Source organism: Hemiscyllium ocellatum, chromosome 26 (assembly GCF_020745735.1).
Source record: "Hemiscyllium ocellatum isolate sHemOce1 chromosome 26, sHemOce1.pat.X.cur, whole genome shotgun sequence".
Taxonomy (NCBI): Eukaryota; Metazoa; Chordata; class Chondrichthyes; order Orectolobiformes; family Hemiscylliidae; genus Hemiscyllium; species Hemiscyllium ocellatum.
The window spans coordinates 10,348,657-10,376,231 of NC_083426.1; the positions used below are offsets into that span (position 1 = coordinate 10,348,657).

General features: G+C 44.6%; 1 protein-coding gene across 2 annotated transcripts in view; it reads left to right on the forward strand.

Annotated features, from left to right (window-relative positions):
- pik3c2b (phosphatidylinositol-4-phosphate 3-kinase, catalytic subunit type 2 beta) overlaps positions 1–27,575 on the forward strand; it is a 172,155-nt gene that overhangs the window by 24,249 nt on the left and 120,331 nt on the right. For both annotated transcript variants that reach the window (XM_060845331.1, XM_060845330.1), the window contains 3 exons: positions 11,509–11,609; positions 18,186–18,340; positions 23,296–23,416. In XM_060845331.1, coding sequence (XP_060701314.1) covers positions 11,509–11,609; positions 18,186–18,340; positions 23,296–23,416 — 377 coding nt within the window. The remainder of the gene's footprint in view (positions 1–11,508; positions 11,610–18,185; positions 18,341–23,295; positions 23,417–27,575) is intronic.

The following is a 27,575-nucleotide window of genomic DNA, read 5'->3' on the forward strand; positions in this document are numbered from 1 at the left end:
TTGGGTCACACATTACCATGATTTTGTTATATGGTGAATCAGGCTTGATTGACTGAATGGCCTCCTCCTATTCCTGTGTTCCCAGACTGACGTTTATAACCCTCATAGCCCTTTGTTGCAAGTTTAGATACTGTTTAAATATAGGAAGGACATGGTGGTATTGTTGATGTATCTGTAATCCAGAAATCCAGGAAATGTCCCAGAGAGACTGGTTTGAATTCCTCCACAGCGTACAGTGGAATGTGCATTTGCTAAACGTCAAATGATTGTTAAACAACTGTTGATTAGTTTTTTTCCAAATGATATCTGGCTCACTAATTCAGGATAGCTACTGTTTTTACCCAGTCTGGTCTACATGTGACCCTGGAACCACAGTAATGTGTTTTTCACTTTAACAGCTCTCTGAAATCACCTAGCAAGCCACTCCATTCAAGTGCAACTAAGGTGTCCAATAAATGCTGGACCAGCCAGTGATGCCCACCCCTTACGAAGGAATTAAAGGAAATGTAGTAACTAATTTATCGTACGGAAAACTCTCACCAAGACATAATAAACAGGAAAACGGTTTCAGTCACATGGATTGAGGTGTAGCTATTAACCAGGACACTGCAAAGAACTAAAGTGCCTTGAGATCACTTGCTTGAGCAAGCAGATAAGATGTTGGTTTCAGTATCTCCTCCAAAAAGCAGCACTGTTTCAATAATGCACCAGCGTGTCAGCTTAGATCAGTCTATGGAGTCCTGCTACCTTCTGACTCCAGGGCAACCGAGTCACAGCTGACACATGGGCATTTGTAAAGTAGGGAATGCACAAGTTAAATGCACTCATAACAACATCTTCAGCACCTCTCGGCTCTCAACAGAGAGAGAGGTTCTGAAATAGTTTATAGTTTGAGTTATTATATTAGCTGGACACAGTAGACAAGGAGTAGCTGCTCATGCTTGTAAGATAAAAAGAAACGTGAGGGCATAGATTTAAAGTGATGTGTAAATGAAGCAAGGAGAGAAAAAACTTTTACACACAGCAATTAGGTTATGGAATGCACCACCTGGAAACGTGATTGGGGCAGGTTCAACATTCAAGAATATTGAAGAAGTGTCACTGGACTCAACATTAACTTTGCTTTCTCTCCACAGATGTTGCTAAACCTGCTGAATTTCTCTGGTAATTACAATTTTCATTCAAGAAGGTATTGAATAAAAATAGTGTGCAGGAATAGGGGAGAGAAAGCAAAATGATCGACACTTGGTAGTAGAACTGATGGGCCGCCTCCTGTGGCATAACAAGTCTGTGAATTTGTAGTCAAAGTCTCCTCCAAATCTACATGGAGGCCTTTGCAGCTATTGAAATATCACAATTCAGCTTGACACAAGCAGCATAAGTTGAACATTGTGGAGCAAAAAAATATGGTAAATAGTACAACTTTGAAATAAAAGCAGAAAATACTCAATGGGTCAGACAGCATCTGTGGAAAGAGAGATTTTTGTCGAAAGGACTAAGAGCATGATTTTTAAAAAGTTCTCTCTCGGGATCTGCACATCAGTGTCTGTGCCAACATTTATTGCCCATCCCTAGTTGCCCATTCTTATCCATCCTTAGTTGCTTCTTATAGTCTTGGTTCTGTCTTACCCACACACTGCATAATAAAAGGTTTGGAGTTCGAGATAGCAGATTACAGGAGGAGGAGAAACTAAATCATCAAAAAAATAGTCCAAGTTCTGGAAATGATTGTAGTTGTAAAAATTACAATCTTGAATTGGATGCTTTCCTGCACATATTGCAGACTATTCTTTAAATGTTGTTCTTATGTTCATGCCATTTGTGTGCAGGAAAAAGTCACCCAGACCAGGAAACCACAATCATCATCACAATCATCAGTATGTATGGCATTGTGATCTCCAACTTTGTGAGGGGAGAACGGCCTATTCATCAAGCTTATAAAGAGCTTTGTGCTACTGAATTCCTTCCACTGGCAAAAAATGAATACCCAGCCAGACTTGCCAAGAACGAGTCCTTTCTGTTTAAAGATTTAGTTTAGTTTAGTCTGTCTGATGTACAGTGCCAATATCACACATTCACAGCAATGGAGATTGAGGGAATAGTAAAAATCCCCAAATTTTAGACTGGTAATAACAGTGCAATTAATCCCTTGGAGACAAAAATTAATTCTGTTGCAATGCACAAAAGAAACACAATTTGATTTTGAATTGTCACAACAGGACTGCCTCCACCAAATTCTGCCAGGAATAATGATGGGCAGCTATTTAAATTGTGCATCTCATTTTTAAAATTTGTATCCCTTTTGTTGATAGATCTTGCTTCTCACTTAGATTTTGATAATTGAACAGGTCACTTCATCCAGTGCATTCTTGGGCTGCAGCAGGAGTGTTAGTGCCTCTTTGCTGTTTAATGGAAAACCATGGGAAGCCTCTGTATGCTTGTTGACTCCAATGAATCATATTTGGCCAGCGTGACAAACCGTATTAGATCTGTAGTCCAGTGTAGCATTTTATAGACCGTGACTGTAATGCACAACTGTGGGCTCAGTCAGCTGTGCTTTCAACCTGCTTGTGTTTATGTTCCTGTGTGAAGCACTTTGTTCAGTACATCAGAGATGCACATTTTGAGTGTTACACCATGCCAAATGCCCAGAGTTGTACCAGTGTGCTATGTCTCATTCCACAATTATTAATCCTGTTTATTGTTATATACTACTATTGCTCAAACTTTCATATTTGATCAGGTCCGTGATTGCTTCCCACCTTCACGAAATTGCAGGGCTGGGCCGTATCACTACTCATAATTAATTGCTTCTCACCAACCCAAGCATACCACATTATACTATCCCACTACTTGCACATAACTTTTGCCAGCTCCCATTTGCCACAACTCTACTCATGATTAGAATACACCTGCAATTCATTGATTCCTTAAATTCCCTCCCTTCCACATCCTCATCCCCCCACAACCCACCCTTTTATCTGTAACCACTAGTTACCCCCACTTCATTAACCCCCCTTACCTAACTCTCTTCCCCCAAGTCACCTGTTCCGCACTCCCTTTAATCTTTTCATCTCCTCCCTACCATTACAACTCCCTTTCTTGCCCCTCCTCTCCTATTGTATTCCTTTTTTTGCCCTATTCCCTCTCCCTTCCTTGCTCCTCTTCACCACTTTGATTACCCATCACTGACTATCATTGCTGTATTGGGAACCCTCCAACCACAAGGTATGAATTCAGATTTCTCCAGCTTCCTCATTTCCCCTCCCCCCACCTTGTCTCAGTCGGTTCCCTCAACTCAGCACCGCCCTCCTAACCTGCAATCCTCTTCCTGACCTCTCCGCCCCCACCCCACTCCGGCCTATCACCCTCACCTTGACCTCCTTCCACCTATCCCACCTCCATCGCCCCTCCCCCTAGTCCCTCCTCCCTACCTTTTATCTCAGCCTGCTTGGCTCTCTCTCTTATTCCTGATGAAGGGCTTATGCTCGAAACGTCGAATTCTCTATTCCTGAGATGCTGCCTAACCTGCTGTGCTTTGACCAGCAACACATTTGCAGCTGTATTCTCAATCTATCCTCCTCACTTTCATTCTCCCCCAATTCATTCACCTGCCTTCTGTTATCCCCACAATCTCATTAAGCATCTCCCCAGTCCTGTTGCTCACTATACACACTTCCCATCTCATACACCACCCATCTCCCTTCCTTAACTCCCTACTTCCCTATACCAATCCCTCCCGCTCCACTCTCCACTCCTCTCCTCTCCACTCCCCTTCACTCCACACCTTCCTCTCTCCCGCCCATCCCTCTCCCCCACTCCTCTTTCCCCCCCATTCCTTCGACCCCCCTCCCATCCACCCACTCATTTCCACCTCACTCCCAACCCCTCGCTTTCCACTCCAACTTCCCCATACCTTATCACCACCCCAACACCCGTTCCCTTGCTTTCCACCACCTCACTTCCCACCTAACTTCCTCCACATCTACTCCCTCCTCCAAATCACCCATGTCCACCTCCCAATATCCCTGTCATCTCCCCTCCCCCCAACCCAACCGCCCCCACTCTATCCGATTTCTCTCCATCCTGTCCCTGCCCCTTGCCCCAACACGTCCCTGTTCCTGTCCCCAGGCCCCAACCTGGCCTCTCACCCCAACCCGTACCTGCCCCCTCACCACCAACCAGCCTCTGCCCCTGACTCTATCCCATCCCTGCCTACTCCATCCCCTTCTACTATCGCCCCCTACCTCCCCCCACTCTTCCTCCCTCCCTCTCCCCCCACTCTTCCTCCCTCCCTCCCCCTCCACTCTTCCTCCCTCCCTCCCCCACTCTTCCTCCCTCCTCCTCCCCCATTCCCCCCACTCTTCCTCTCCTCCTCTCCCCCTCCCTTCCTCCCCGCCTCCCTCCCTCTCCCCCCTTCCTCTCTCCCCCCTTCCTCTCTCCCCCCTTCCTTTCCCCCCTCCACCCCCTTCCTTTCCCCCCTCCACCCCCTTCCCTCCCCCTTCCTTTCCCTCTCCCCTTCCCTCCCCCTTCCTTTCCCTCTCCCCTTCCCTCCCCCTTCCTTTCCCTCTACACCCTTCCTTCCCCCCTCCACCCCCTTCCTTTCCCCCCTCCACCCCCTTCCTTCCCCCCTCCACCCCTTTCCTTTCCCCCCTCCACCCCCTTCCCTCCCCCCTTCCTTTCCCTCTCCCCCTTCCCTCCCCCCTCCCCCTTCCCCTTTCCCTCTACCCCCTTCCTTTCCCCCTCCCCCCTTCCTTTCCCTCTACCCCTTCCCCCCTCCACCCCCCTTCCCCCCTCCACCCCATCCCTTCCCCCCTCCACCCCCTTCCTTTCCTCCCCTTCCTTTCCCTCCTTCCCCCCTCCCTCTCTCTCCCCCTTCCCCTCCCCTTTCCCCTCTTCCCCCCTCCTCTCCCCCCTCCCCCCTTCCCCCCTCCTCTCCCTCCCCCCATCCTCTCCCTCTCTCCCCCTCCCTCTCCCCCACCTCCCTCCCTCGCTCTCCCCCTCCCCCTTCCCATCCTCCCCTCCCCTCTTCCCCCCCATCCTCTCCCCACCTACTCTCTTCCCCCCTCCCTCTCTCTTCCCCCCCCTCCCACTCTCTTCCCCCCCTCCCACTCTCTTCCCCCCCTCCCACTCTCTTCCCCCCCTCCCTCTCTCTTCCCCCCCTCCCTTTCCCCCTCCCCCCCCCCCCCTTCCTTTCCCCCCTCCCCTCTTCCCCCCATCCTCTCCCCACCTACTCTCTTCCCCCCCTCCCTCTCTCTTCCCCCCCTCCCCTCTCTCTTCCCCCCCTCCCTCTCTCTTCCCCCCCTCCCTTTCCCCCTCCCCCCTCCCTTTCCCCCTCCCCCCTCCTTTCCCCCTCCCCCCTCCTTTCCCCCTCCCCCCTTCCTTTCCCCCCTCCCCTCTTCCCCCATCCTCTCCCCACCTACTCTCTTCCCCCCCCCTCCCTCTCTCTTCCCCCCCTCCCTCTCTCTTCCCCCCTCCCTCTCTCTTCCCCCCTCCCTTTCCCCCTCCCCCTTCCTTCCCCCTCCCCCCTTCCTTCCCCCTCCCCCCTTCCTTTCCCCTCCCCCCCCTTCCTTCCCCCTCCCCCCTTCCTTTCCCCCCCTCCCCCCTTCCTTTCCCCCCTCCCCCCCTTCCTTTCCCCCCTCCCCCCCTTCCTTCCCCCTCCCCCCCTTCCTTTCCCCCCTCCCCCCCTTCCTTCCCCCTCCCCCCCTTCCTTCCCCCCCTTCCTTTCCCCTTCCTTCCCCCCCTTCCTTTCCCCCCCCTCCCCCCCTTCCTTTCCCCCCTCCCCCCTTCCTTTCCCCCCCTCCCCCCTGCCCTTCCCCCCTCCCCCTTCCCTTCCCCCCCTCCCCCTTCCTTTCCCCTCCCTCCCCCTTCCTTTCCCCTCCCTCCCCCTTCCTTTCCCCTCCTCCCCCCTTCCTTTCCCCTCCCTCCCTCTTCCTTCCCCTCCCCCTCCCCCCTTCCTTTCCCCTCCCCCCCTTCCTTTTCCCCCCTCCCCCTTCCTTCCCCCCCTTCCTTTCCCCCCCTCCCCCCTTCCTTTCCCCCCCTTCCTTCCCCCCCTCCCCCTTCCTTTCCCCCCCCTCCCCCCTTCCTTCCCCCCCCTCCCCCCTTCCTTCCCCCCCTCCCCTCCCCCCTTCCTTCCCCCCCTCCCCTCCCCCCCCTTCCTTCCCCCCCCTCCCCTCCCCCCCCTTCCTTCCCCCCCCTCCCCTCCCCCCCCCCCCCCTCCCCCCCTTCCTTTCCCCCCCCTTCCTTCCCCCCCTTCCTTCCCCCCCCTTCCTTTCCCCCCCTTCCTTTCCCCCCTTCCTTTCCCCCCCTTCCTTCCCCCCCTCCCTTCCCCCCCCTCCCTTCCCCCCCTCCCTTCCCCCCCCTCCCTTCCCCCCCCTCCCTTTCCCCCCCCTCCCTTTCCCCCTCCCCCCTTCCTTCCCCCCCCTCCCCCCCTCCTTCCCCCCCCTCCCCCCCTCCCCCCTTCCTTCCCCCCTCCCCCTTCCTTCCCCCCTCCCCCTTCCTTCCCCCCTCCCCCTTCCTTCCCCCCCTCCCCCCTTCCTTTTCCCCCCTCCCCCCTTCCTTCCCCCCCTCCCCCCTTCCTTCCCCCCCCCCCCCCCTCCCCCCCTTCCTCCCCCCCTCCCCCCTTCCTTCCCCCCCCTTCCTTTCCCCCCCTTCCTTCCCCCCTCCCTTCCCCCCCTCCCCCCTTCCTTTCCCCCCCCTCCCCCCCTCCCCCCTTCCTTCCCCCCTCTCCCCTTCCTTCCCCCCTCCCCCCTTCCTTCTCTCCCCCTCCCCCCTTACTTCTCTCCCCCTCCCCCCTTCCTTCCCCCCCTCCCCCCTTCCTTTCCCCCCCTCCCCCTTCCTTTCCCCCCCTCCCCCCTTCCTTCCCCCCCTCCCCCCTTCCTTCCCCCCCTCCCCCCTTCCTTTCCCCCCTCCCTTCCCCCCCTTCCTTTCCCCCTCCCTTCCCCCCCTTCCTTTCCCCCCCTTCCTTTCCCCCCCCTCCCCCCTTCCTTTCCCCCCCCTCCCCCCTTCCTTTCCCCCCTCCCTTCCCCCCCTTCCTTTCCCCCCCTCCCCCCTTCCCCCCTTCCTTTCCCCCCTCCCCCCTTCCTTTCCCCCCCTTCCTTTCCCCCCCTTCCTTTTCCCCCCCCTCCCCCCTTCCTTTCCCCCCCCTCCCCCCTTCCTTTCCCCCCTCCCCCCCTTCCTTTCCCCCCCCTCCCCCCTTCCTTTCCCCCCCTCCCCCCTTCCTTTCCCCCCCTCCCCCCTTCCTTTCCCCCCCCTCCCCCCTTCCTTCCCCCCCCCTCCCCCCTTCCTTCCCCCCCTCCCCCCTTCCTTCCCCCCCTTCCTTCCCCCCCCCTTTCCCCCCCCCCCCCCCCCCTTTCCCCCCCCTCCCCCCCCCCTTTCCCCCCCCTCCCCCCCCCTTCCTTTCCCCTCCTCCCCCCTTCCTTTCCCCTCCCTCCCTCTTCCTTCCCCTCCCCCTCCCCCCTTCCTTTCCCCTCCCCCCCTTCCTTTTCCCCCCTCCCCCTTCCTTCCCCCCCTTCCTTTCCCCCCCTCCCCCCTTCCTTTCCCCCCGGGGGGAGGGGCCTGGGACTAAAACCAAATCAATAATACAAACTGTCCTGAAGAAACTTGCTCCGCCTGAGCCAGCCAGGCACTCAGATTAGTTCATCTCTGCACTTGTAATTAACAGAAATTTAATCATTGATGTCTGAAATAGGTTTCCCTTTGCATTTGCAAACAACTTTAAGCTGTTTGCAGCTCATCTTAATGCAGATTTGCTAATTACGAGATGATAACTACAGAAAAAAAATGTAGTGTTTTACTGTAATGGTGTTACCTTAATTGGTAATTTGATTTCAATGCAAATGTCATACAAGATTTTATATGTCAATGCACAAAATTTCAATGTCATTTCATTCATCTGGTCCATGCTGGTGTTTTTATTCCGCACCAGTCTCATTTTACTTTATGTACCATCTCCTTTTATAGATTCATACAACACGGAAAAAGAACATTCAGTTCAGCTTGTTCACGTCGACACTAGTTTTCCAAACTAAATAGTCCCATTTGCCTATGTTTGGCCCATATATTCTTCTAAGACTTTCCTTTTACTGTACCATTCCAAAAGTCTTTTAAATGTAACTACCTGCCCCCACCAGTTCCTCTGGTAGTTCATTCTAAAAACCACCATCTGTGTGAAAAAGTTGCCTGTTAGGTTCCTTTTAAATCTTTTCCCCCCTCAACATATCCAGTTCTGGTTGCCCTGTTATAGGAGGAATATTATTAAACTGGAGAGGGTTCAGAAGAGATTGACCCAGGATATTACCAGAAATAGAGGGTTTGAGTTATAAGGAAAGGCTAGATAGACTGTAAATCTTTTCACTGGAGTGTAGGAGGTTGAGAGTGACCGTAGAGGTTTATAAAATCACGGGGATAGGCAACGTGAACAGGTGCCTCTTCCATCGGGTGGGGATTTCAAGATTTGGGAATATATTTTTAAGGTGAGAAGAGAAAGATTTTAAAAAAGACGTGAGCAATTTTGTTTTTACACTGGTTCGTATGTGGAATGAACTTCCAGAGGAAGTGGTGGGTGTGGGTACAGTTACAACATTTTGAAAGACATTTAGGTAAGTACCTAATAAATGTTCGGAGGAATATGGGCCAAGCGCAGGTAAGTGGGATTAGTTTAGTTTGGGATTATGTTTGGCATTACGGTTGGACCAAAAGGTCTGATTCTGTCCTATATGACTCTGACTGTATGCTCTCTAGTTTAGAACTCCCCTAACCTAGGGAAAATACCTTTGCTATTTACCACCTCAATGCTTCGTAACTTTATTAACCTCTATAAGGTCACACCGTAACTCTTATGCTTCAGGGAAAAAAAGTCCCTGTCTATCCAACAGCTCCTTATAACTGAAACCCTCTGGTTCCTGTAATATCCTTTTTAAAGTCTTTTCTCTACCGTTTCCAATTTAATAATATTCTTCCTTTGTATGTATTCAGATTCCCCTTAATGCACCTACGTATCATTTGTTATCTCAACTGCTACTTGCCGTAACAACAGAATTGATATGGTGTAGAAGGAGGTTGTTATATCCATCACGGTTTGCACCAGCTCTGAACATTTTAGCTTGGTGCTATGCTTCTGCTTTTTTATCCCCACCACACAGCCCTGAACATTATTTCTATTTTTAAATGATCATTCCAATGTCTTCTCGAATGCCTCAGTTGAATGTGCCCAGAACCACTCACTATGTGAAAGAGTTTATTTTGTAAAGCACTTTAAAACTGCCCTCTGGTTCTTGATTCTTTTATGAGCAGGAACAGTTTCTCCCTACCCTGTTCAGACTCCTTATCATTTTGAAACTTCTATCAAATTTCTCCTCTGCCCTTTGTCCAAGGTAAGCAGTCCCATCCTCCATTGAAGGTTTTTAACCCCTGAAACAATTTTTGTAAATGTCTTCACTCTCAAACTTGCTCACATCTAGAGGGCTGTGCCTAGAACTGTACACAGTACTTACAATTTCAGCATAACCACCCTACCCATTGGTGACCTTCACATTGTAATCATTTTTTAGCTGAAGAAGCTTATCCTGAATTTTCATAGTGACTGTTTTGGCCCCTAGATTTCTCCGTACAGAAGTGATGATCTATTCTTTATGTCTACCTTATCTTTATCATATGCTTGACATTTGCACTCAGCCTTATCTCTTATTAAAATACCTCTCACAGTTTTCCATGAAATAGTGAAGTGGCGTTAATACTTCCATTATATACCAGATGATTAGATTCCCTACAGTGTGGAAACGGGCCTTTCGACCCAACTAGTCCACACCGACCCTCCGGGTTTAAATGTATACACATGAAATTCATTTCTCTCTATTCGCATATTTGTAGAAGCAATGTTATGGTAATCCCCTAAATTCAGAATTGCTACTTACATTTAGGCAATTGCAGAAAATTTAAAATTATGATGCACTCTATCAACTTGTTTGAGTTTTAACCTTAAGCAGAAAGATCTGTTCAGCAAAGTGTTAAAAAATACTTATTTATTAACAATAAATATAGACCTTCATTGTCCCAGATTTGATTAGTCAGACACAAGTTGCAAATCTATTAGGAAATGCAATTTAATGATGTTTGGGTGGGGAGAAGGCAATTCAGCCACCAATTCACCCTTTTGTTGAAGTCACTGGATAACAAACTCTTGCTTGGTTGTGATGTCTCTACTGTTGAACAGCCTATCAACTTCCTCAATTCAATGGAGAAATAGGATGGCTGCTGATTATATCACTTGAAAATAAATACATCTCCATATGACTTATAATCTAGCTTTTTCTTTAGTTACACATTTTAATTCTAAGTTTAAAAATCACATAACACCAGGTTACAATCCAGCAGGTTTATTTGGAGGTACTAGCTTCCGAAGTGCCACTTCTTCATCAACCACCTGATGAAGAAGCAGTGCTTTGAAAGCTACTTCAAATAAGCCTATTGGAAAATGGCTCTGGATGGGTTGCTCTTTGGACGGTTGGTGTGGACTTGTTGGGCCGAAGGGCCTGTTTCCACACTGTAGGGAATCTAATCATCTGGTATATAATGGGAGTATTAACTCCACTTCACTATTTAATGGAAAACTGTGTGAAGCCTCGATGCTCGTAGATTCCAATGAATCGTATTTGGCTAGTGTGACAAAACACATTAGATCGCTGATTCAATGGAGCATTTTATCGACTGTGACTATAATGTTTTGTGCACCCCATTGCTTCTGATCTGCGTGTGAACACATTTTGATGTGGCATGTCTTGAATGTACTTAATGTATCATGCGTTTGTTTTCCCATCTCCTATAACCATTTCTTTCACCATAATTCTATGGACCTTGCTCTTTACCATCCTGTGTGGTACAATTAAGAAGTATGGGATAAAACGCTTCTGAAACTGCTCTAAAACAAGGAGACGTCAATTATATTAAACATGTTAAAACAATGTGCCAAGGCTTACATCTAGCTTTTAGCCTTTAATTGATCAAACAGCTCTCAAAAATTCAAGTTCTAACTGTGGTATAGCTTGCTGAAGGAATAGTTGAGTATACTTAATGGTAGACTACTACCAAAGTGTCTTGTGGCTTAATACAAAATGGCATCTTTGTGCAAAATAAGAAAAGAAATAACATTTCTTGGACATTGGCCTGAGCAAAATGGCTTTTATTATGATACAAAAGTGGAAACAGGGCAACATTGTAATTTTATTGTTAAGCCTTTCTTTAGCCATTTGATTCTTTCTGAAATTTGCTTTAATTGATAGTGGTGCACATGAAGTTTTTTCATTTATATTAGACCCCTCACTGGGGCAGCTAGCTGCAGTTTGGCCCACGTACAATTAAAGGCAGCTTTTTTTTTAATTGAGTTCATTAACATTAATCTAGTTATACTTTGCAATTGAATTTATAAATTAAGTTCAAAGTTAATGCTCATTACAATTGGTTTCATATCTCTGTCAGTTGCAGTTCTGTTGTTTTCTTTCCTACCAACAGAGCACCTTGCAGCAGAATTATGAGTCCTGGAACTATGAGCTACTGGAGGTTTCCGAAGAGAGGAATGAAGAAGTTGCAGCGTTCTGTCACATGCTGGATGTGTAATTATCTTTTATGAGACTCTTGCTTTATTGACCTTAGATAGCAGGGCAGTATTTGTCCTCGTGTGTATATTTGTCCTTTTTTAAGTAAAATTGTCTTACTGGTGTACCAATATTGTAATAACTCGCTTGCACTTTTTAAAACAAAAAGTTGAATTGGTGCACAATTCAGATCATGCTGAGAAATGAGACACCAAATTGGGAAATCAAGCATAAACAATGATTAGAGAAGACTGAATTTAACTCCATGTGAGGATTTGTTCTCATTTATTGGGAAGCCAAGTAAAGAAGGGCAACATAACTAATTGTGAAATGAAATCATAATTTGCTTTCAGAAGCATGTAGCTTGCTGGATAAAGAAAGAAAAAAATTGAGAAAGGTATCAAGTTTCATAATTCCGAAATACCAGAGGCCAATAAATTGGATTTGGATTTCAATGTAATGGTGTTATGCATGAGAATTTGTGGGTGGCACGGTGGCACAATGGTTAGCACTGCTACCTCACAGCGCCTGAGACCCGGGTTCAATTCCCGACTCAGGCGACTGACTGTGTGGAGTTTGCACGTTCTCCCCGTGTCTGCGTGGGTTTCCTCCGGGTGCTCCGGTTTCCTCCCACAGTCCAAAGATGTGCGGATCAGGTGAATTGGCCATGCTAAATTGCCCATAGTGTTAGGTAAGGGGTAAATGTAGGGGTATGGGTGGGTTGCGCTTCGGCAGGTCGGTGTGGACTTGTTGGGCCGAAGGGCCTGTTTCCACACTGTAAGTAATCTAATCTAATAGTGTGCCTTGTTTGATTCTGAAAGTTTGTGTGGAATTACCTTATTCCAAATCCGTTGATGCAGCTGTTGTTGATATTCTATGATAAGACATTTAGCTATGAGCTGCTGGAGCTCATGGGTAAGCACAGTAAGCTTTTTCAATAAGGTCCAAATTGGAATCTAGCCTTGATTTCTTGGGTTGGAGTCTTTTTTTTTCTGGCAGTTAAGATAATATTTTATGAAATGTGAGAAATTCCTAGCAGCTAAGTTGTCCTGACCCAGAGAAATTTATCCACCATCAGAGCAATTTGTTATCTGTGTATTTTCCATAAGGATCACTGGTCAGGAAAGTATCAGTGCTCATGACGGTCGGTGAAGGGACAGGGGAATCTTCTATTCTCAGCACTGCTGCCTAAGGGTTTGAGCTCAAGATGTTGTTGAAAATAAATCGGGGAGCAACGTGGAGGGGGAATGTGGAACAAACACATATAAGCAGAGCTGGAATTCCACTGAGCTTGTTTTCTTCCCATGTAAACTCTGTTACATGATCTCCCCTCTTCAAAACCCCTTGGGTTGGTTGTGATGAATATTTTTATTTCTCTTCTTAGCAAGCAGTTATAAAACCTCGTCAACTAGATCGAAATGAAACAGCCAATTTCAAGGTTTTTTTAAAGTGATAAGGAATTTTATTACTCACTAACGCTGAAAGTAAACCACATCAAACATAGGCTTAAACAGTTAATATGCTTAAAACTACAGGAGAGGTGTCCACTATAAAGAGGCAATAAAAGCAGATACAGCTTTAAATTCCAGGAGCTGTTGTTGTGAAACCTGAGTCGATGGGATTTTACCTGTTACCTCAGCGATATTGAAATTTGTAGAATACTGGTGAGCTCGGTGAATGGTTGTTTTCAAAGTTGTGTTTTCACTCGACACTTCTTTTGAAAGACGATGAAGCATCAGGCGAAAAAGAGAAAACATTCCAAACTCCATTGTTACTAATGCATTTTTCCTGTTTTCTGCTTTGCTTCTCAAAAGCAGCTGTTGAAATATAGTTCATTGTGTATTCCGGAGTCTCACTCTGGAGTTTTTCCACTGGCTGACTCGCAGGTGAGCTTTTCATCTCCAAATATTTGAAATCATTTTCCACGTGGGAACTAAACAAGAGAAGTAAATTTCTTGATATTAACTTAGTTATCTGGTTTCAATGCTTGCTAAGAAAAGAAATAAAAATATTCACCGCAACCAACCCAAGGTGTTTTGAAGAGGGGAGATCAATCGCCCTGGTTGTACATGGGAAGAAAACAAGCTCAGTGGAATTCCAGCTCTGCTTACATGTGTTTGTTCCACATTCCCCCTCCATGTTGTTCCCTGATTTATTTTCAATGGTTGAGCTCAAGCCATTAGGCAGCAGTGCTGAGAATAGAAGATTCCCCAGTCCCTTCACCGACCGTCATGAGTACTGATTCTTTCCTGACCAGCGATTCCTTGTGGAAAATACACAGAGATAACAATTTTAGTGCAGCCACTTTAGTATATTATTGGAGGATTTGAGCTATAGGAAGAGGTTGAATAGGCTCGGGCTGTTTTCCCTGGACCGTCAGAGGCTGAGGGGTGACTTTATAGAGGTTTATTAAATCATGAGCATGGATAGGGTAAATAGACAAGGTCTTTTCCCTGGGGTGGGAGAGTCCAGAACTAGAGGGCATAGTTTTAGGGTGAGAAAGGAAATGTATAAAAGAACAAAGAAAATTTACAGCCCAGGAATAGGCCCTTCGGCCCTCCAAGCCTGAGCCGATCCAAATGTACTGTCTAAACCTGTCGGTCAATTCCTAAGCATCTGTATCCCTCTACTCCCCACCTACTCATGCATTTATCCAGACTCCTCTTAAATGATTCTACCGTGCCTGCCTGTACCACCTCTGCTGGCAACACGTTCCAAACGCCCACTACCTTTTTCATGCAGAGGATGGTGCATGTGTGGAAGTGGTGGAGGCCAGTACAATTGCAACATTTAAAAAGCATCTGGATGGGTATATGAATAAGAACGGTTTGGAAGAATATGGGCTGGGTGCTGGCAGGTGGGACTAGATTGAGTTGGGATATCTGATCGGCATGGACGAGTTGGACCGAAGGGTCTGTTTCCATGCTGTACTTCTTTATGACTCTATGACTTGCCTGAATCTGTAGTCAGGTGATCACAGCAGCCATTTTAATTTAGTATTTATTCTCTTTTAAAAAGTCACACTTTTTTCCCTTGAAGATCTTGAGTATTAAACTTAGGTTACGGATGTTGTTTAAAGTCTGGTTGAAGATTTGTAGCTCGGGTGTCCGTTGTTGTGGTTCTGTTCGCCGAGCTGGAAGCTTTTGCTGCAAACATTTCGTTCCCTGGCTAGGGAACATCATCAGTGCTATTGGAGCCTCCTGTGAAGCGCTGCTTTGATGTTTCTTCCGGTATTTATAGTGGTTTGTTCTTGCCACTTCCGGGTGTCAGCTTCAGCTGTAGTAGTTTGTATGTGGGGTCCAGGTCGATGTGTCTGTTAATGGAGTTTGTGGATGAATGCCATGCCTCTAGGAATTCCCTGGCTGTTCTCTGTCTGGCTTGTCCTATGATGGTAGTGTTTTCCCAGTCAAATTCATGTTCCTGGTTGTCTGAGTGTATGGCTACTAGGGATAGCTGGTCGTGTCCTTTTGTGGCTAGCTGATGTTCATGGATGCGGACTGTTACCTGTCTTCCTGTTTGTCCTATATAGTGTTTTGTGCAGTCCTTGCATGGTATTTTGTAAACTACGTTAGTTTGGCTCGTGCTGGCTATTGGGTCCTTTGTTCTAGTGAGTTGTTGTCTGAGTGTGGAAGTTGGCTTGTGTGCTGTTATGAGTCCTAAGGGTCGCAGTAGTCTGGCTGTCAGTTCTGAGACGCTCCTGACGTATGGTAGTGTGGCTAGTCCTTTTGGTTGTGGCATGTCCTCGTTCCGTGGTCTATCTCTTAGGCATCTGGTGATAAAGTTGCGTGGGTATCCGTTTTTGGCGAATACCTTGTATAGGTGTTCCTCTTCCTCTTTTCGCAGTTCTGGTGTACTGCAGTGTGTTGTGGCTCTTTTGAATAGTGTCCTGATGCAGCTTCGTTTGTGTGTGTTGGGGTGGTTACTTTCATAGTTTAGGACTTGGTCTGTGTGTGTTGGTTTCCTGTGTACCCTTGTGGTGAGCACGAGCCAAACTAACGTAGTTTACAAAATACCATGCAAGGACTGCACAAAACACTATATAGGACAAACAGGAAGACAGCTAACAATCTGCATCCATGAACATCAGCTAGCCACAAAACGACACGACCAGCTATCTCTAGTAGCCATACACTCAGACAACCAGGAACATGAATTTGACTGGGAAAACATTACCATCATAGGACAAGCCAGACAGAGAACAGCCAGGGAATTCCTAGAGGCATGGCATTCATCCACAAACTCCATTAACAGACACATGGACCTGGACCCCATATACAAACCACTACAGCTGAAACTGACACCCGGAAGCGGCAAGAACATCCATCAACAGACACATCGACCTGGACCCCACATACAAACTACTACAGCTGAAACTGACACCCGGAAGCGGCAAGAACAAACCACTATAAATACCGGAAGAAACATCAAAGCAGCGCTTCACAGGAGGCTCCAATAGCACTGATGATGTTCCCTAGCCAGGGAACGAAACGTTTGCAGCAAAAACTTCCAGCTCGGCGAACAGAACCACAACTACAGATGTTGTATATCAATAGTACATGCATTTTTACCATTATCCAACTCTAGAAAACATCTGTTTACATTGCATGCCTTCATTGTTTAGCTGAAGAGAAATCATATTTTTGGAGCTGGAAGGGAGTTCAAATGGAAACTGGAATAACTGTTCTCAACAAAGTCAAATTTGCAATCTCTATGTTGAGTTTCATATAGATGGACTATTCAATCCAGTTTATGTTGGTGTTTATACTCCATAGAAGGTTTCTTCAACACTGTTTTATTTAATCTTATCAGATATATTTGGAAATTTGATAGCAAAGTAGATTTGATTTAACTATATTACTTTTTATAAATTAATTTTATTAAATCAACAACAGATGAGCAAATATTGGATAGTTTCTATTATTATCTGGCCCATGCTGGTGGTCCCATTTTATTTCTGTCAAGAATTTAAGGAAAGTTTCCTTATTAAATGAGCTTGCTAAAGCAACGTCAAACTAGCGTCATACTCTGGGTTTCAGGTTTGATTTCTGGTCTGTATTGAATTATCTGATCTCAGCTGGTTAAGAATGAGGATATGGCATTTAACCTCAGTTCCTTATTACTCTGGGTGGAGAATATGAGAGAATCTGTGTCACAGTCACTGTTTCCTGACTCTTCTGTAAGGATATGTAATAAGGGCCATAATCATACTTAGTTGTGATGCATCATGCCAGGTGACACTCAATTGTCTTGGGCCACACATGAAGAATGATCTTTACTGTAAAGTATTGAAGAGGAACTGAGTACCCTGAAAACAGTGCCAAGGAATTCCTCAATCTGAGAGAACCACATTGCTCATGCCTTAATTTAAAAACGGAGTCTAAAAGACTAAAATTGTTTTATAACATAATCTGTACATTCTGTGACATTCACGATTTAACTAATCCAGTATTTTAAAATCTGTTTATGAGATGTAGATAATACTTGTTAGGCTAGCATTTATTGTCCATCCTAACTGCCCCTGAGAAGGTGGTGGAATGCCCCTCCTTGAGGTGTAGGTACATACATGAAGCTGTTGGCAGGGGAGTTCCAGGATTTTGACCCAACATTAAGAAGTGGTGATATAATTCCAAGTCAGAATGGTGTGAGACTTCGAGGGGAACTTGCAGTTGGTAGTGTTCCCATGTCCCTGCTATCTTTGATTTGGAGGTGCCAGTGTTGGACTGGGGTATACAAAATTAAAAATCACACATCACCAGGTTATAATCTGACAGGCATATTTGGAAGTACTAGCTTTCAGAGTGCTGCTCCTTCATCAGGTGGTTGTGGAATAGAAGATTGTAAGACACAGAATTTATAACAAAAGTTTACAGTTGGTATGATGTCAGTTGCATCGCACTGTAAACCTTTGCTATAAATTCTGTCTTACAATCTTATATTCCACAACCACCTGATGAAGGAACAACGGTCTGAAAGCTAGTGTTTCCAAATAAACCTGTCGGACTATATCGTGGTGTTCTGTGATTTTTAATTCTGCTACCTTTGACCTTCTAGATGGTAGAATCTAGAGGTTTGGAAGGTGCTGCCTAAAGAACCTCGTGAGTTTTGCATTGTGTCTTGTCAATGTCACTGTGCATTGGTGATAGAGGGAGTGAATGTTGAAGGTGTTTGTTGTGGTGCCAGTCAAAGGCACTGCTTTGTCCTGAATGGTGTCAAGCTTTTGGTGGTGTTGGAGCTGCACGCATTCAAGCAAGTGGAAAGTGTTCCATGTCGATTGTACCCCTGACTGAGTCCATGTAGATTATAGTTAGGAGTTCTGTCAGGAATTCTAAGTGAAGTCCTGTTGTGAAAGGTAATGGAGAAAGATTCAAAATCTCTAATTGTTCTTTCTAGGTATTTTATAATCAACCTGTGCAGGTATATTCTGACATGTCACGAGAACAGGCGGGACTTGAATCCAGGCCTCCTAGCTCAGAGAAAGAAGGACAATCTGCACAACAATTTTGCTCTTTCTATATACAGAAATGTTATCATATACAACTGAATGGCTTTTCCCACCACCAAATCACCTGTGATAATTATTCTTTCTATCTTTAGGCTTCGAAGCCGCTACACCTGTGATGGTGCAGAAAACATGGGATTAATCTGGAGTCCAGTGGTCATCCGAAATGACCAACATGGAGATGGCATCAGTGTGAAAGTTACTGTGTCTGCCAGCAGTCTGTCCGAGCCGCTTACATTCACGTGTGATGGTGAGTTTTGAATTTGATCCAGAGCTATTCCTGTTGTTCAATCGAAACATCTAATTGTAGCCAGGATAACAAGGGTTATTTATTTCAACAGAGTGTGGTGGTTTGTGTGTGTGTATGTTTTTAACAGAAGCTTTCTCTGTTATAGTAATGAGAAACCAAATTAAAGGAGCTCAATGTTGAATGATTTTTGTCCAGTTAAATATGTACATCTTGAAAATCTATTTGTTCTTTGAATCACTGAGCTTATTAACAGGAAGCACCTTGGATTATTTCAACATTGTGTTTTCTGTAGTTACAACTGTATTTGGACTCATAATGCTTGTATTTAGCCTGTGATTCACATAAGACTGTAAATCAATGGCATCAACAGGTTTCCTGAAATTAATTTGTCTCCAACTTATAGTTATGAGTTTGACTTTCTTTTTTCCTTCTGTGAAATATGTTATTTATTTAATTACGTTGCTCATTTATTATCCCTTTTAGGCCAGAGATAAGGAGGCTTTATTTTTCCTTTTGAGGGTGAGGCAATTTTGGAACTCTGCTGCAGAAGATGATGGAATAGGAATTATTGAATATTTTTAAGGCAACAAATGGATAGATTCTTGTTTAGCAAAGGAATGAAAGGTTATCAGGATAGATGGGAATGTGGAATTTGAAAAACAAACCGATCAGCTGTGATCTGATTGATTGGCAGAGCAGGGTCTGAATGACCTATTCTGCTAGTTTGTATGTGCATATATATGAAGTTTTTTTGAGTCCCAGCATTCAAATATTACTGGGATTTTCATCTGACCTCTCTTACTGACTTGACTTTTGGATTACTGTCATTTCTGTTCATGACCCAGGCATCAGTATCTATAATTGGGTATAAGCCAATGATGCACATAAATCTATCATTCGCACTTTTGGAGGTGTCTGGTTTTTGCTTAACATTTCCCGCTGAGCAGTTAAAATCGTACCCCAGATGAATTTGATGCAGACAGCTCCAAGGCCAGAACAAAACAGCATTTTGCTGTTTATCTGTTTAGATTGGCAATGATCCCAAACCACTGCTGGCATGGACTAACTGCCAATTACAACATGATTTCTCTATTATTGCATCTTTACAAACATTACCCCATAATCTAGCCACAGCGGCGACCTTAAAGAATGGCCCAATCCTCTTCCAGGCGCTGATTTCAGTGCCACAGTAAATAAACCCATTCAATGACAGTGTTATATTATTGAAAAGTTCCGAGGTTTGAATCTGAGCCAGGGACGTGGCTAATAGACAGACAAATCTTATATCTGGGCTCATCTGCAAGGGTTTCCTGTCTTGATTACTGATCAGAAGTGACTAAGGATGTCTATCAGATTGGGACAGAATGTTACCTGTTCCTGATACCCTGACACTCATATATATATTGAGTTATAATGAAAGACTGGAAAGGCTGGGAATTTTATACTGGAGGTAGGAGGTTGAGAGGTGACCTTAAAGAAGTTTATTAAATAATGAGGGGTATGTATAGAATGAATAGTAGTTGTCTTTTCCTAAGTATGGAGGATTTCAAGACTAGGGGGTGCAATTTTAAGATGAGAGGTGAGAGATTTAAAAAAGACATGGAGGCAAATATTTTACACAGGGGTGGTTTGCATGTGGAATGAAAATCCTGAGGATGTGGGTACAACATTGAAAAAACATTTGGATAGGTATGTAAAGTACATGAAAGCCCTATGCAGAGTCAACCCATGTAGGGCTGCTGGACCAGGTAACGTCCCTACCAGAGTACACAGAGGATGTTCTGATGTAATGGCAGATGTTCTCATGGACATCTTTAACATTTCCCTGAGCTGCGCCATAGTTCCAACGCACTGCAAGACCGCTACCATCGTCCCCAAGCCAAAGAGGTCTTCAGTATCCTGCCTCAATTACCACCACCCCGTTGCACTAATACTCTTTATCATTAAAGTGTTTTGAGAGGCTTGTGATGAGGCATATTAAGACCCTGCTGCCCCCCCTCACTGGGCACCCTGCAGTTTGCATATCATCCCAACCTCTCAACAGGTAATGCCATTTCCACCACCCTCCATCTGGCTCTCACCCACCTGGACAGGAAGAATACCTATGTCAGATTACTGTTCATAGACTTCAGTTCTGCATTCAACACCATCATTCCTCAGCACCTGGTTGGAAAGTTGAGTCTGCTGGGCCTGAATACCTCCCTCTGTAACTGGATCCTGGACTTCCTGGCTGGGAGACCTCAGTCAATCTGGATTGGGAACAGCATCTCCAACACCATCACACTGAGCATGTATGCTCAGTCCACTGCTATTCACCTGCTGACTTATGTCCATGCAGTGATGCACAGCTTGAATCATATTATTAAGTTTACTGATAACACAACTGTTTTGCATCCCTTTGAAAGGAACAATGAGTCAGCATGCAGAGAGGAGGTGCAGCGGCGAATGGACTGGTGCAGAGCCAATAACCTGCCTCTGAATGTGGACAAAACAAAAGAGATGGTTGTTGACTTCAGGAGGGCACAGAGCGACCACTCTCCACTAGATGTAAACTGCTCCCCCGTGGAGATCGTGAAGAGCACCAGATATCTTGGCGTCCATCTGGTTCCTCAACACCAGCTCCATAGCCAAGAAAGCTCAGCAGTGTTTCTACTTTCTGCACAGGCTGGGGAAAGCCCACCTCCCACCCCCCCCCCCCCCCCCCATCCTCACCACATTCTACAGAGGGTTCATGGAGAGTACGCTGAGCAGATGCATCACTGCCTATTCAGGAATTGCATCATCTCAGATCATTAGACCCTACCATGGATAGTGAGGACAGCTGAGAAGATCGTCGGGGTCTCTCTTGCCTTCATTACAGACATTTACACCACATACTGCATCCGCAAGGCTAGCAGCATTGTGGGTAACCCCACATATCCTTCATTCAAATTCTTCTCCCTACTGCCATCTGGCAGAAGATACCAGAGCATTCGGTCTCTCGTGCCAGACTGTGCAATGGTTTCTTCCCCTAAACCATCAGGCTCCTTAACACGGATGATCACACTCCATTCCATCTGCAATTCTTTGCATGACTTTTTGAATTGTTGCTAAAATAATGCTTTATTAATGATCATTCATTATTACACTGTAACTTGTTCACCAATATGCCTATTGTCTTGTCTTGTCAGGAATTAGTGTGCTGTGCATGTTTTGCACTTTTCTTATGCACTTTATGCTGCCCTTGTATGACTGTACTCTTCGTGTAATTCATGTTGTCCGTGTAGCACCTTGGTCCTGGAAGAATGCCGTCTCGTTTTTACTGTATCAGTTGTATATGGTAGAATTGAGAAATAAAGCTACTCTTGAATAGAAAAGGTTTGAAAGTGTACGGCCAAGGCAGGCAGATGAGACTAGTTTAGTTTGGAATTATGTTCAACATGGACTGGTTGGACTGAAGAGTCTTTCTGTACTGTATGACTCCATGACTCGAATACTGGAGAGGGAATTTCTTATACAATAAATGTTCCCTTTCAATCAATCTGTTACAAGAAATTAGCATTTTCATTTGTTTCAAATAGGAAAAGGTGATGACCGCCTCAGGCAATTGGCATGAAAAAGGGACTTGGAGATGCCGGTGTTGGACTGGGGTGTACAAAGTTAAAAAATCACACAACACCAGGTTATAGTCCAACAGGTTTAATTGGAAGCACACTAGCCTTTGGAGCGCCACTCCTTCATCAGGTGGTTACTGAAGCAGTTTAGTGTAACTGAAATAAATTAACACCAAAAAATAAACAAAAAAACTGCAATACTTCAGTAGACCAGTCATTTTATTCTACATGTATCTATTGTCTGCTTAATGATATTCAGGAGAATTGCCCTATTAGAGGGGAGATTTGTATGCATTTTTAGAATTTTATTATCTCCACTTACCTAAATTGATTCATCAGCAGTGACATAATATGCTGCCCGGCTAATCTATCAGTGTGACCAAATTGTGGGTTTTCCCTGCCTGTGCATTCTAATGTGCATTAACAAATGGAGAGTACATGTTACTTAAAGCCTCGCAAATCACTGATATCTGGTATACTGCTATTTATGTCTTTAATCCCAGTTTCTGCTCATATCATGTGGAGCAAACTATGCACTCAGAGCTGATAAATGAATGAAAGATAATATCGAATGCTGAAGGGACTAATTATTTTTTTCATTGCATCTTAGATTAAAAACAAACCTGCTCTTTAGAGATCTTAGGGCAGATGGGTGTGTCTGCCCGAGCAATGGCACACGTGATGTAGGTTCCAGGGCCCTTATCTCAAGATTTTCCTCAGTTTACTGTTGTAGCATTTGTAAAGCTGCTGGTGTTCAAAAGCCTCCTAGCTCTGTTTCTGTAGCATCACCTGTCTCTGCCCTGGCCTCCTATCATCTGTTGCTGCTACAACTCTGACCTTTATTTATGTCTAAACTCTGCTGGTGAGCTTCTATGTTGTACCATCTGTAAAACTTCACAAAAGTCTGCTGTCACATCACATGTCATCCTTGTATTTGAAATTCTGTCTTTCACTTTCATATTCCTCTGTGGCTTTGCCCCTTCTTAATTTTGTAACCTCATCTTGACCTACAATCATCTTAGAATTCTGTGCTCCTCCAAATCTGACCTTGTGCCCTGGCTCTATTTTTATTGTTCTTCCATGGGCAGTCGTGCCTTCAACTTTGCTATTTCAACTGATCAAATTCTAAGTTCAGGATTTTACTCCCTAAAATTCTTTATTTCTCCATTTCCTCACATTTTAAAGTCCTCAATAAAATCTATTTCCATGAAGAAGCTTTTTTTAAAACTTGTCCTATCATATTCTTTTTGGCTCAATGTCAAGTTTTATTTGAAAATATTAATTTGAGACATCTTAAACTGAGTTAATGGTTAAATATGAATCCAAATTGTTCACTGGTTGTGGCATTGCATTGTTTTCCAGGGGGCTCCACAGTAGATCTAGTTATTTATCAGACTCTCTGTTACATCTATGACAACCTCCGTGGCATAAACGTTGACAACTTTGTCTTGAAGATATGTGGTCTGGAAGAATTTCTACAGAAGTAAGTTACTTGCTGAAATTTTAATGCATGTACAAATAGCTTGCTGTGGAAATCGGCATTTAACAAAAGCATTTTTAAAAAATAGTAAATGTACGGTAGTACTTAAAAAGAGAACATACTGGAAAATGATTAAAGTGACTGGCTAATATTGTGCATTTTGAACCTTTTCTCCCTAAGGTACCATTCTACTAAATCTGATTCTCTACAAGGTCTTGACAGCACCCAATTCCTTCCCCCCCTTCCCAAACTCTGATGCCCAGCATTGATCAGTGTTTTCCAGGGCAGGTTTAAACAATGATAGATGAAGGTTTAACATTACTTTCTTGCAGTTCTGCATTGTGCTTCTGTTATAAAGCCATGCTTTTTATCAGCTTTATAACTTTTTCTTGTGACCTTCGATGGTTTATATATGTAACCACTGTGAGATTTCTGTTTCTTGCACAATTATACATTATCAAAATTGTGCCATTTTATTTACACTTCCAAAATGCATCATTTCACGCTCATGCTAGTAACCAGATTGAAATCAGGAGATGGAACATGGCACATTGTACCTCCCTGCTTACAGAACGTTCCAGTCCCATGAAAGCTGCAGTTGCTGAGATCTGTCACTTACCACACACCGCAGTTCCAACTGCAGACTTTCCTGTTCTATGGTAGTGGACAGAATCTTGGGTTTTGATCAGCTGCCTTTTGAAGTCATACACTGGTACAGTAACTCCGACACTTGGTTAACTCTGTCAGTACCACATTGTTATCACAAAGTTATGAACGTGGCTAAATGTTCAAACTGGCCACTGTTTAACCATCTACCCATTTCAGTGTATGAATGGGTGACTCTAACTTCAAAAGTTGTCAGGTCCTGGTAGTTGACTTGGTGTATTTTGTTATTGATTCATTCATGATATGTAGAATGTGCCAGCATTTGCCGAGAGGGGAGTTAAAAATTTGACACGTAGGCCAGACAAAGATGACAGATTGCCTTCCCCAAAGGATGCCCATTGATACTGGTTGCATGGATTTTCCAGATTTATTTTAAATTGAGTTCAAATTTCACCATCTGCCATGGTGGGATTTGAACCCATCACTGCAAAATGTTCACCTGAAGTTCTGGGTTACTAGTCCAGTGACATTACCACTGTATCACTCCCTACCCATTTTTCATACTGCTGTTGCTGGGAAACTAGCCAACTAGAGGTTCACAGAGATCACAGTCTCTTGAATAAAGGGAAAACTTGATCACCTTTATGATGCATTAAAGTGGGAATAAAGTGATCTGTCAGGTGAAGATTATGTTGGGAGCCATCATGTTTGTTCAAGTAGTAAGAGGGACTGATGAGCAAAAGGAAGCCTGAGACTTTTAATGGAGTATTGCACACTGTTTGCCTGTTCTCTATTTACCCTTATGCCCTGACCCAGAGAACAGTCTCAAAGAATCATGCCTGTCATTTCTTTCCTTTTGACAATGTTTTTTGGACACCATTTGAACTGTGGCTTTTTAAGAATTCACTGGGGTGTAGGCATTGCTGACAGGGCCAGCATTTGTGACTTGTCCCTATTTGCCCTTTGAGAACGTCATGATGAGTTGCTGCCTTGAATCGCTGCAGTCCATGTTTTTCAGATTGGGAGGGAATTCGAGGATTTTGACTCCATGATATTGAAGGAATGGCAATATATTTCCAAGTCACCAAGATGGTGAGTGGCTTGGTGGCTAACTTGCAAATGGTGGTATTGCCATTTCCTTCTAGATGAAAGTGGTCATGGCTTTGGAAGGAGCTGTCTCAGGAGTTTTGGTGAATTTCTAAAGTTTATCTTGTCAATAGTACACTGCCACTGAGCATCCGTAGTGGAGGGAATGAATGTTTGTGGATGTGGTGTCAGTCGGGTGGACTGCTTTTTTTTTCGGGTGCCAAGGTTCTTGTGTGTTAGGAGCTGCACTCGTCCAGGCATTTGCAAAGTTTCCATCACACATTTGATTTTTGCCTTGTGGACAGTGGCTGTAGTTATTTAGATGACAAATAATAACTGGGCCTATTTTGAGGAGGAGAATTTTTTTTTCAAATGTGTTATTTGGCTGTGGATGACAAGGTCACATTCATTACCTATCTCTCCCTGTCCTCCCTCTGGAAGGTATTATTGGGGTTTTTCTTTGAACTTCCTTTATTCTTATGATGATGGTACCTCAGCAGCCTTGGAAAAACATTACTCAGGATGCTCTATGACTCTAACAGATTTTTGCAGCTGTTGGAATGCTTCTACAATGTTGGAAGTAGAAGCCATGTGATTCACATGCACGGTTGAAGTGTGTTTGGTACATTTCTGCAGTCAGTTTGTGACAGTGGCATCGGGAAGATAGGTTGAGTTCAGCCACAAAAACACCGATTAAGAAAATAGATTTGTCTTGGATAGCCTCAAGTTTTTTGGCTATTCTTGCAGCTACACCTGCCCAGGCAAGTGTAGAGGGAGAAGACCCTGGTGATATCGGTAGCATCAAGTGACAGGTGCAATGTCGACCATAGACTGATAAAATTTTTCACTCCTGATTTTTGCCAGATAAAACTCAATAAGGTTGGCTGTTGCAGGATCCTTGGAGGCTGACTTCATTGGTAACAAGAATGTCAAGCTTCCTATGATGAAAGCACCTTTTAAAGATCTTGATAAAGGTACACAGTGGAGTTTCAGAACACCAGTTCTTCTACTACATGGATATGATTTGCAGATTAGATGACACAATGACTTGTCCAGCCTATTGCACATGTGGCTACCTTTTTTTAAATTCCCCAATTCAATTTCAGTCCATTGGGAATTGATCTAGTACAACAAGAACTTATAGTTACCCAGCAGCTTTATCAAAATAAAACATCTCAACATGTTTCAGCGGAACACAGTTCAGAAGGCTATAGATGTGAAATGATTTCCAACGTTTTCCTCACAGATGACTGAAAGTCATTCATGTTCAATTTGTCGCAGAATTAAGTTGGGAATAGTGTGGGGCTTGTAGTGGTAGAATTACTTTAAAGTAAACACTCTAAACTCTGAGTTCTGAAAAAGGGTCACTAGACTTAAAATGTTAACTTTACTTTCTGTCCAAATCTGCTACCAGGTGTTGCTGCCAAACCTGCTATGTTTCTCTAGCAATTTCAGTTTTCCTCCAAATTGATCATTATATTAGAAACTATCTATTTGGTCTTCACTTTAAGAACATCTAGGCTCCTTAGTGAGGGGAAAAAAAAACTTTTGTTCCAAAGGGCACAGGTACCAACCGCAATATGCAGAAGGCTTGCAGAGATTTGCAGACTTATACATCGCGTGTGTTACTTTCAGTCTGAGTGTGTTCAGTGTAAACAGGATCATTGAATGAAGCTTGGTTAACAACTTCTCTTTTTTACTTTTTTAAACATGTAAAATATTTAAATGTTAGATTCTATTTTCAGTTTTTAATTTTCCCCAGTTTATTCAGTGTGACTGTCTCTCAAATGCAGCTGCAATCTTGTATTTTTAAACAGGCTGCTTGTCTGTGTTGCACCTGTATGTACAATTGTATCCACACCACTGTGTGTGTGGGTGTATGTGCTCTTTGCTGGTGTGGGTGTGTGTGTATAAATATTCGTGCAGTTGGCTTTTGTGACTGTATGTGTTTGCACCTGTGGGCCACAATTTTCCGGGCCTACTGATTGGAAGTGAACTTAATTAATTGGAATGTTGTTTGATCCCTGGAAGATTCAGTAGTTTTTCTTACCTTAGTAGATGGTGTGTTCTCCTACTTGTAGAGTATGAAATAGGAAGATCCTATATGTGTCTATGCATGTGTGTCACGCACCGCAGAAGGAGAGCAGGAAGTTTTATTTAAATCTACTTGTGTGTCCTGGGCATTGGAAAACTCTGCAGAAACTTTCCTACAAACACTAGCCTCTTACCCAATCAAGCAGATCTCTGAAAGTACAACATTCAATGGAAGCGTGAGTTTTGTGTCTCTCTTTCCTGTTATTTGCTGGAATCCAGAGAAGCACTGAGCTAAACGAGCCAGCTTATATTCCAGGCATAAGCAGTAGCTTTTGCTGAGTGAGCTAATCTCCAGATGGCTAGTATAGTTACTTGTTGAGGTGACTAGCGTAGACCTGTATGAGGAAATTAGATAAATATTTGGAGGAGAAGTGAA